This window comes from Centruroides sculpturatus, unplaced genomic scaffold (genome assembly GCF_000671375.1).
Source record: "Centruroides sculpturatus isolate CEXI.00-Female unplaced genomic scaffold, Cexi_2.0 scaffold182, whole genome shotgun sequence".
In the NCBI taxonomy this organism is placed as follows: Eukaryota; Metazoa; Arthropoda; class Arachnida; order Scorpiones; family Buthidae; genus Centruroides; species Centruroides sculpturatus.
Window position 1 is genome coordinate 214,576 of NW_019384651.1, and position 10,608 is coordinate 225,183.

General features: G+C 26.6%; 2 protein-coding genes across 2 annotated transcripts in view; both read left to right on the plus strand.

The window, feature by feature from the left end:
- Positions 1-3,429, plus strand: part of LOC111626309 (G1/S-specific cyclin-E1-like) — a 4,762-nt gene extending 1,333 nt beyond the window's left edge. Inside the window, exons 2-8 of the mRNA XM_023369630.1 lie at positions 414-758; positions 857-1,003; positions 1,353-1,448; positions 1,529-1,675; positions 2,091-2,202; positions 2,277-2,434; positions 2,504-3,429. Of these exons, the coding sequence (XP_023225398.1) occupies positions 414-758; positions 857-1,003; positions 1,353-1,448; positions 1,529-1,675; positions 2,091-2,202; positions 2,277-2,434; positions 2,504-2,623 (1,125 nt within the window). The 3' untranslated portion in view covers positions 2,624-3,429. The remainder of the gene's footprint in view (positions 1-413; positions 759-856; positions 1,004-1,352; positions 1,449-1,528; positions 1,676-2,090; positions 2,203-2,276; positions 2,435-2,503) is intronic.
- Positions 3,204-6,805, plus strand: LOC111626310 (G1/S-specific cyclin-E-like). Its single transcript, XM_023369631.1, has 8 exons — positions 3,204-3,233; positions 3,772-4,116; positions 4,215-4,361; positions 4,711-4,806; positions 4,887-5,033; positions 5,449-5,560; positions 5,635-5,792; positions 5,862-6,805. The coding sequence occupies exons 1-8, from the start codon at positions 3,204-3,206 to the stop codon at positions 5,979-5,981; spliced, it is 1,155 nt and encodes a 384-aa protein (XP_023225399.1). The 3' UTR covers positions 5,982-6,805.
- Positions 6,806-10,608: the final 3,803 nt, after the last annotated feature.

Consider the following 10,608-nt stretch of genomic DNA (forward strand, 5'->3'; position numbering starts at 1 on the left):
TATATATATATATATATTAAAATCTTTTTTTAATGCTAATTATATATGTAATTAATTGATTTACTTAATAGTTTGTATACCAGTATATATGTACTGTACAACACTATTATCTATGTACACTTTATTGATTTTTTTAAATCAGGAAGTTTGATAAATAAACTTATCAGTATTAAATATCAAGAAACTTTGCAGTTTTAATATCTTGGGAATTAGTTCAAATATTCCTTGTGTTGTTTATCTAACTTTTATAATCAGTTGCAGATGTTATTAAGTTTACATTTCTTCTTAAATTGTAAGATGATAATTTACATATATTAAAAAAACAATTAAATTAAAAAAATTTGTAAAGTTTTATTTTGTACAGTAAGGATATTTATTTTAAAATTTAATATTATTATTATATTAATTTTTAGAAAGAAACAAAACTAAAAAGGATATCTGAAAATGGAAATAACAACAATGAATCATGCTCAATTATTTATGAAGACATTAATAAAGAAGAGAACAATCCTGGAAATAAAACTCCAGTGGATTTAGTTTCATTTAGTAATTTCAGGAGCCTAACTTGTTTGTTTACACCTGAGTCTTCACATTCTTTGCAGTCACCTTTGCCTTATTTCAATTGGGCAAATTCTCAGGATGTTTGGGATGTACTAGTGAAAAAAGATATAACTTATACTAGAAATCATAACATGTTGAGTCAGCATCCAGCACTAAATTCAAGAATGCGAGCAATCTTACTTGATTGGCTAATTGAGGTAAGTTTAAAATTAAAAAAGTTGTGTGTTAGCTTATTATAATTACCTTTTAGATGCATTATGAAAATAATCATTAAAATAATTTTTAAAAATTATAGGTGTGTGATTCATATCGGTTACATAGAGAAACATTATACTTATCTCAGGATTTTGTTGACCGCTACCTCAGTGTACAGGAAGATATACCTAAAGAACAACTCCAACTAGTTGGGGTTACTGCCCTATTTATTGCTTCTAAAATTGAGGTAAATTTTAAAAATTATTTCCTTGTAATTATTTTATTTCCTAGATTTTTTTTTATTTTCTTAATTTTTATAATTTATTATACTCTGATATAATATATATCACCTTGCCAATAGAAAACAAGTAAAAATTAAAAAAATAAATGAAAAGATGAATACTGTATTAATTTTACAAGTTTGGTATTTTCAAAGTATTAAATCTGTGGAAAAAAATTATAATCACAAATAAATATGAATATTTAACTAAACCTGATTTATATTATTTAAACAAATTCAATTAATAATAATATGCTTTAGAATTTAAAGTGTTTAAACTTTATTATTTTATATGATTTAAAATGTTCTCTTCTAGGAAATTTATCCTCCAAAAATAAGTGATTTTGCAGACATTACAGATGGATCTTGTAGAGAAGATGAAATTTTAGATAAAGAAATGGTTATTCTTAAAGTAATTTTTCATTTGTATTTTTATTGAATGTCTTTTTAAAATACTTTATAATAAAACTATATCTGTATTTTTAATTTCAGGCATTAAACTGGGACCTTATGCCAATTACAGTGAACAATTGGCTAAATATATATTTGCAATTGGCTACAATTAAAGAAGGAAACAATGATAAAGAAAATTTTCTGCTACCTGATTTTTCAAGTCATCAATTTTTGAAGCTCTCACAAGTATGGATATTTTAACATACATATATACTTCCATTTAATGTCATATTTTAGTCAAACATCTGTTTATATTAAAATGTGATATAATATTTTAATCAATTTAAATAATACTTTAAGAAAATAAATTTAAAAATTGATTGAGATAATGTTCTATTTCCTTTTATGAAATAATTTGTTCCTTGAATTGTAATACTAAAAATGTATAAATTTAATGGTGTTAGTTGTGTTCAAATTAAATTTATTAAAATTAAATACTCAGTCACATACTTTATAGTTAATGCAGATTTATTTATTAAAAAATTATTTTGTCAATTTATTCATGATAATCAAATTTTGGATTATATACAAGTATATTAAATTGTACAAAATATTTTGATATGATTATATTATTTTCTAATAGAAATTTTTTCTTTTACAGTTGATTGATCTCTGTATGCTGGATATTGATTGTTTACAGTTTTCCTATAGAACATTAGCAGCATCTGCAGTATATTTAATGATGTCAGAGAGAATTGCAACTGCTGTTTCAGGTGGATATTTATTAATTTAAAAAAATTCTGTTTGATGATGATGGTGGTGGTAACTTTAATTGTGTTATTTATAGGTCTTAGGAAGTCTGATATAGCTGCATGCATAGATTGGATGTTACCATTTGCTCTTACTGTTCAGGAATGTGGAGAAAGTTATATTAATTTACCAAATGTAGATCTGCAAGAACATAAATATAATATTCAACATCACAATGTTAATTTGGAATTACTGGTAAATTTAATTAAATGCTTAAATTTGTTTATAAATTTTTCTGTTTTTAAAATAAATTTTTGTTCCTAGGATAAAGCAAAACTTCGACAAAGTGAAATTCTAACACAGAAGAAGCCTGCAGAAATAAGTGCAAATGAACTCACCCCACCAAGTAGTGATAAAAAAAAGGGACGATCAAATGCATACTAGTAAAATCATTATCCACTTGAATTTTACTAGTTTTTAAATGTGATCTAATGATTTTCTAGTACAATAATAGTTGCTGAACAAAACTGTATTATTTGCAGTTGAAGATAAATATGCAACTGAACAAACAATGACTTCTAGTCATTACACTGCCATTAAGTACACAACGAATAAAATGAATTTACCCACCCATTTTAAATCATTAATAAATAAGCCAAGGTTGTGGGAATTAAAAAATAATCTAATTTGGGAAATTTTTTACAATTTTTTAATCATAAAATTTTGTCCTTATGGTTGTTTATATATAAAATTGTTGTAACTTGTATACAGTTGAGCATTGTACATTTTAAATTTTTTATGAAATTTGTACAGTTTTAAAACTGATGCATAAAATATCTATAAAATAATATCTTGTATCATCATTTTACCATTTCATGTATTATATAAATCACTGCCATGTGCATTTAACATGTCAATGCTCATATAAGAAGTCAGTATTGGGTGCAATTTATTTAACTTTTTGTTCAATTTGGCTTATTAATATTAAGGTCATCTTGCACATTTTTGATTTGATCGTCATTAGATGATTAGGAGCAGCTTGAGAGGATTGACAGTTAATGCAGGACAATGAAACTTATGTAACTCCATTTGTGGAGAATTTGTTGATATTTGAATCTATAAAAGTCTTCAAAGCACAATAAGCAAATTGAAATTTTTGAAAAACGTTGTTCTAACATGTATTTATTTATTTTTTGAAATCATTTAATATGTTGCAAATTTATCACTTAATTAAAATCAAATTATATAGAATGCACTACCAGTATATATGTACTGTACAACACTATTATCTATGTACACTTTATTGATTTTTTTAAATCAGGAAGTTTGATAAATAAACTTATCAGTATTAAATATCAAGAAACTTTGCAGTTTTAATATCTTGGGAATTAGTTCAAATATTCCTTGTGTTGTTTATCTAACTTTTATAATCAGTTGCAGATGTTATTAAGTTTACATTTCTTCTTAAATTGTAAGATGATAATTTACATATATTAAAAAAACAATTAAATTAAAAAAATTTGTAAAGTTTTATTTTGTACAGTAAGGATATTTATTTTAAAATTTAATATTATTATTATATTAATTTTTAGAAAGAAACAAAACTAAAAAGGATATCTGAAAATGGAAATAACAACAATGAATCATGCTCAATTATTTATGAAGACATTAATAAAGAAGAGAACAATCCTGGAAATAAAACTCCAGTGGATTTAGTTTCATTTAGTAATTTCAGGAGCCTAACTTGTTTGTTTACACCTGAGTCTTCACATTCTTTGCAGTCACCTTTGCCTTATTTCAATTGGGCAAATTCTCAGGATGTTTGGGATGTACTAGTGAAAAAAGATATAACTTATACTAGAAATCATAACATGTTGAGTCAGCATCCAGCACTAAATTCAAGAATGCGAGCAATCTTACTTGATTGGCTAATTGAGGTAAGTTTAAAATTAAAAAAGTTGTGTGTTAGCTTATTATAATTACCTTTTAGATGCATTATGAAAATAATCATTAAAATAATTTTTAAAAATTATAGGTGTGTGATTCATATCGGTTACATAGAGAAACATTATACTTATCTCAGGATTTTGTTGACCGCTACCTCAGTGTACAGGAAGATATACCTAAAGAACAACTCCAACTAGTTGGGGTTACTGCCCTATTTATTGCTTCTAAAATTGAGGTAAATTTTAAAAATTATTTCCTTGTAATTATTTTATTTCCTAGATTTTTTTTTATTTTCTTAATTTTTATAATTTATTATACTCTGATATAATATATATCACCTTGCCAATAGAAAACAAGTAAAAATTAAAAAAATAAATGAAAAGATGAATACTGTATTAATTTTACAAGTTTGGTATTTTCAAAGTATTAAATCTGTGGAAAAAAATTATAATCACAAATAAATATGAATATTTAACTAAACCTGATTTATATTATTTAAACAAATTCAATTAATAATAATATGCTTTAGAATTTAAAGTGTTTAAACTTTATTATTTTATATGATTTAAAATGTTCTCTTCTAGGAAATTTATCCTCCAAAAATAAGTGATTTTGCAGACATTACAGATGGATCTTGTAGAGAAGATGAAATTTTAGATAAAGAAATGGTTATTCTTAAAGTAATTTTTCATTTGTATTTTTATTGAATGTCTTTTTAAAATACTTTATAATAAAACTATATCTGTATTTTTAATTTCAGGCATTAAACTGGGACCTTATGCCAATTACAGTGAACAATTGGCTAAATATATATTTGCAATTGGCTACAATTAAAGAAGGAAACAATGATAAAGAAAATTTTCTGCTACCTGATTTTTCAAGTCATCAATTTTTGAAGCTCTCACAAGTATGGATATTTTAACATACATATATACTTCCATTTAATGTCATATTTTAGTCAAACATCTGTTTATATTAAAATGTGATATAATATTTTAATCAATTTAAATAATACTTTAAGAAAATAAATTTAAAAATTGATTGAGATAATGTTCTATTTCCTTTTATGAAATAATTTGTTCCTTGAATTGTAATACTAAAAATGTATAAATTTAATGGTGTTAGTTGTGTTCAAATTAAATTTATTAAAATTAAATACTCAGTCACATACTTTATAGTTAATGCAGATTTATTTATTAAAAAATTATTTTGTCAATTTATTCATGATAATCAAATTTTGGATTATATACAAGTATATTAAATTGTACAAAATATTTTGATATGATTATATTATTTTCTAATAGAAATTTTTTCTTTTACAGTTGATTGATCTCTGTATGCTGGATATTGATTGTTTACAGTTTTCCTATAGAACATTAGCAGCATCTGCAGTATATTTAATGATGTCAGAGAGAATTGCAACTGCTGTTTCAGGTGGATATTTATTAATTTAAAAAAATTCTGTTTGATGATGATGGTGGTGGTAACTTTAATTGTGTTATTTATAGGTCTTAGGAAGTCTGATATAGCTGCATGCATAGATTGGATGTTACCATTTGCTCTTACTGTTCAGGAATGTGGAGAAAGTTATATTAATTTACCAAATGTAGATCTGCAAGAACATAAATATAATATTCAACATCACAATGTTAATTTGGAATTACTGGTAAATTTAATTAAATGCTTAAATTTGTTTATAAATTTTTCTGTTTTTAAAATAAATTTTTGTTCCTAGGATAAAGCAAAACTTCGACAAAGTGAAATTCTAACACAGAAGAAGCCTGCAGAAATAAGTGCAAATGAACTCACCCCACCAAGTAGTGATAAAAAAAAGGGACGATCAAATGCATACTAGTAAAATCATTATCCACTTGAATTTTACTAGTTTTTAAATGTGATCTAATGATTTTCTAGTACAATAATAGTTGCTGAACAAAACTGTATTATTTGCAGTTGAAGATAAATATGCAACTGAACAAACAATGACTTCTAGTCATTACACTGCCATTAAGTACACAACGAATAAAATGAATTTACCCACCCATTTTAAATCATTAATAAATAAGCCAAGGTTGTGGGAATTAAAAAATAATCTAATTTGGGAAATTTTTTACAATTTTTTAATCATAAAATTTTGTCCTTATGGTTGTTTATATATAAAATTGTTGTAACTTGTATACAGTTGAGCATTGTACATTTTAAATTTTTTATGAAATTTGTACAGTTTTAAAACTGATGCATAAAATATCTATAAAATAATATCTTGTATCATCATTTTACCATTTCATGTATTATATAAATCACTGCCATGTGCATTTAACATGTCAATGCTCATATAAGAAGTCAGTATTGGGTGCAATTTATTTAACTTTTTGTTCAATTTGGCTTATTAATATTAAGGTCATCTTGCACATTTTTGATTTGATCGTCATTAGATGATTAGGAGCAGCTTGAGAGGATTGACAGTTAATGCAGGACAATGAAACTTATGTAACTCCATTTGTGGAGAATTTGTTGATATTTGAATCTATAAAAGTCTTCAAAGCACAATAAGCAAATTGAAATTTTTGAAAAACGTTGTTCTAACATGTATTTATTTATTTTTTGAAATCATTTAATATGTTGCAAATTTATCACTTAATTAAAATCAAATTATATAGAATGCACACAGACACAGATTTAATAAATACTGCAAATATATTAAAATTTTTAAATGAAAATTTGATAAATTGTACTTTTGTAAAATTTAAAAAATGGTTTGAAAAATAAATTTTAAATATGTAGATGTATTTTGTGTTTTTCTTTCAATTATATACTTTTAATTCTTTATTATATTACAATCTTTATTACACCATACTTGTTTGAATTTAATTTAATCTAATGATGAAATTCAGCATGAAATATTTCAGACAATACCATCTGTCTAAAAAGTAACTAGACTGAATATTTATAGTGACCAGCATATGTGCCAAGAATATAAATGTAACATATGCTAATATTGTCATTTTGCTATGTAATTTATTTCATATTGCAAGAATGTGTTATTGTCAAGCATACATTAATGCAGTGTTTTCCAATGTGGGGCCCACGCCCCACGGGGGCAATTCGAAAATGGACACGTCCTGAGTTTAAGTTAACCATATAGCTGCTGTATATGTTAGGGGGGCATAAGAATTTTAGAAAGGCTTAGGTGGGGCATAGCACAAAAAACGTTGGGAAACACTACATTAATGTGTTCTGTTAATGCTTGACACAAAGCATTAATGTAATTTTCCTGCATCATCAATCTTGCAAAGCAATGTGGTAGCAACTAAGTTTTGTTTGAAACTTGGCAAAATTGTCAGAAATCTTCCAGCTATTGAAACAAGTCTATGGGACTCAGTGCTCAGGACATCTTTAGATAGTTTCAATGGTTCCATAAAGGCTGAATGTGAATTCAAGCCTCCCAACACACTGTTGATTGAAAATGTCTAAACTTTGCTCTCTTCTGACCAGAGATTATCATGTGATATGCCAAATGATAGCAGAAGTTGCATGTCAAGCCAGACCTGTACCAGAAGAATGATTCCCATGCATTTGGTTGGGATTGTCATCCAAGTTCCTTGCTCATATGCAAATCCCAGTACTTTCCTCCCGGGAGCTCCACATTTGGCACCTGTAGACTTTCTTCTTTCTAAAGATCAAAGTTCACATGAAGGTATCAGTATAATGATTTAAGACACTCAAGCAAGTGTGACAAGAGAACAAGGGCACCATAGAAGAGGTCTATTAGCAGTTTTGTTTCATGAACATTGTAAGATCATAGCCATTGTAGGACTAAATGGATCATAATAGAGTTGTATCTCAATTTGTGCATTTTTTCTGGAACTAGTTTAGTTACTTTTTTAGACAGACAGTGTATGAATAATTAAATAGCCAAAGATTAATTTTTATTAACTAATCAATAACTAAGGTATAATTTGTTTGCTGAACCTGAAGATGATCCTTTAAAAGAATGAAAATACTTGTTTGAAAAACGAATGCTGGGAATTGAATGTGGATTAACTATTTATTGTACAACCCATTAAAAAAAATTTTCAAACCAACAGCTATGTGAAAATTATTGATTGTAGAAATTTTATTTGTTAACAAATAATCCTAGAGTAATAAAAATTCTTGAGTTTATTTCTAATGATAAGAGCTTTTATCATGCAAAATATCATACTAGAAAAATAATTCAGAGCATAGAAAAAGAATTTATCCAAAATCTAGTCTGGAAAAAGTTTTTGAACATTCCCATCTCAGAAAAAAATTTTTAAACAGTAGAAATGAACAATTATTTATTGTGACATCACAATGCCATGCTGAAATTTTTAATCATTTTTTAATTTAAAATATATGCTTTCCACCTCAAATTAGTAGTGGCTTGCCCCTGTACATCATACTTTTCCTTTAACAATAGAGTCATCATTAACACCTTTCAGGGAAAAATTTTAAATTGAAATAACCATACTGTATATGAACTTCTGCTTTGCATCAGAAGTTCATATATAGTTAATCAGGGCCTGCCCCTAAATTTTCCCTATCTGGTCTTGTCTGTCATCTAACTCCATTCTCAAGATTAAGGAAAGATAGATGACGGTGGGAATTTATAGGTCTACAAATTTTTCAAATTGTAGCCCAAAAAAGAAATGGAAATTCTTTAATATTTTGGTGGACCTCCTTTGGATTAATGACAGCTTTAATACAGTATGGCATTGATTTAACAAGTTCTGAGCAATAGTCATTATTAATTTCCTTCCAGCTCTGCAACAAAGCAGCTTTCAATTATTTCTTTGTGGTAGGTTGTTTTTCACCCACTAACATTTTCCATTAGCCCAGAAATTTTCAAAAACATTTAAATCAGAGCTGTTTGGTGTTCAAAGTAAAGATTTAATGTTTTTCTTTTTCAAAATTTCTTTTATGTTTTTCATACAATGACAACTTGCGTTATCATCCTGGAAAACAACTTCTTCATCCCCAGATTAATTTTCCACTACAGGAATCAGAAGTCTGTCAAAAATTTCTTTCCCATTTATTTCTTTTAGAAAACAGTTCACATTTGCCTTTTGCTTACATGCAGCTCAATATCTAAGACCAACCATAATTTCTAATGCAAAAGACATTCTTGTCAAATTTTTATCTGCTCTGCACCATACAAATTGTCCAAGCATTGTCTCCACATCAAGCACAGAGTCTGCTTTCATCAAAAAAAAAAAAAAAACTTTTTCCCAATCGTTACTCATACCCTTTTGGTAATGCCTTGCTCATTCCATTCATTTTTTTTCATGTGTTGTTTCATCCTGAATGGTTTTGGTTTGACTACAAAACTTAGTCCCCATTTCATTTAATTGATTTCAAACTGTACAATTGCAAACATTGGCATGGTGAACTTCCCACTTAAACATTTAATTCTTTTGATGTGGCTTTCTGATTTTGTAGACAGATGCATCTTAAGGCATGATCTTGATTCTTGCTTGCTGCTCTTGATCAGCCAGTTCTCTTCGATGTTTTTATGCTTTCACATTTCTTCCACATGTAATTTACTGTTGAAACAGCATGACCAAGCTATCGAAAACTTCTGAGTTTTTCCTTCCAAAATCAAAGTTGCAATTTTGTTTCAAAAATCCTCAGTATTCTTTAACAGGGCACATTTTAGATCAATGTAAAGGCAACAATAATGCTAATACATGCAGACCATACTTTCAGACAACTAAGTTGCAAAAATTAATGTGTGATTATCATTACAGAAAGTGCTTTAATACATTTTTTCTATGTTCAAAAACTTTTTCCAAACTAGGATTTGGACAAGATTTTCTTTATATTCCAAACTACTTTTGCAGTGTGCTATTTTGCATAATAAAAAGCTCATTATTAGACAAACTCCAGAATTTTTATTATTCTGGTATTATTTGTTAACAAACAAAAAAACTTCCTGTAATCAATCATTTTCGCACAGCTGTTGTTGTTCAAAAACTTTCCACAGGTTGTAAATATTCCAGTCAATTTGATTATTTATAGTGTAAGTTTCATATTTCAAAGTTTCCTGAATTTAAGATTAAAACTACAGATTAAATGATGCTTATTAGTAGTTTGTTTAACTACTGTTTTGAATACACATCAATTATTGAGAAATTCACTATTGATGCTAAAAGCATTCATTAATGCTGACCAATTTGTTCTTTTCATCTATACGATGTCAAGATGCTGAACAGTTTAGTAAAACATGATGTGAATATTATCTTCTATTATATATTAAAATTATTATGTGAGATATATTTTCTAGATCAAATTTAGATTTAATCTCTAATTTACAAAATTTTACTTTTCTTAAAACGTTTAAAATATATATTACTTAGTTAATATTATTTGTAATGTTTAAAATTTTAATTCCAATTTTCTTCTATTTACTTACAAGGTATGCATTTAAAGTTTGTACACAATCAAAAATATTTAATTTGTTA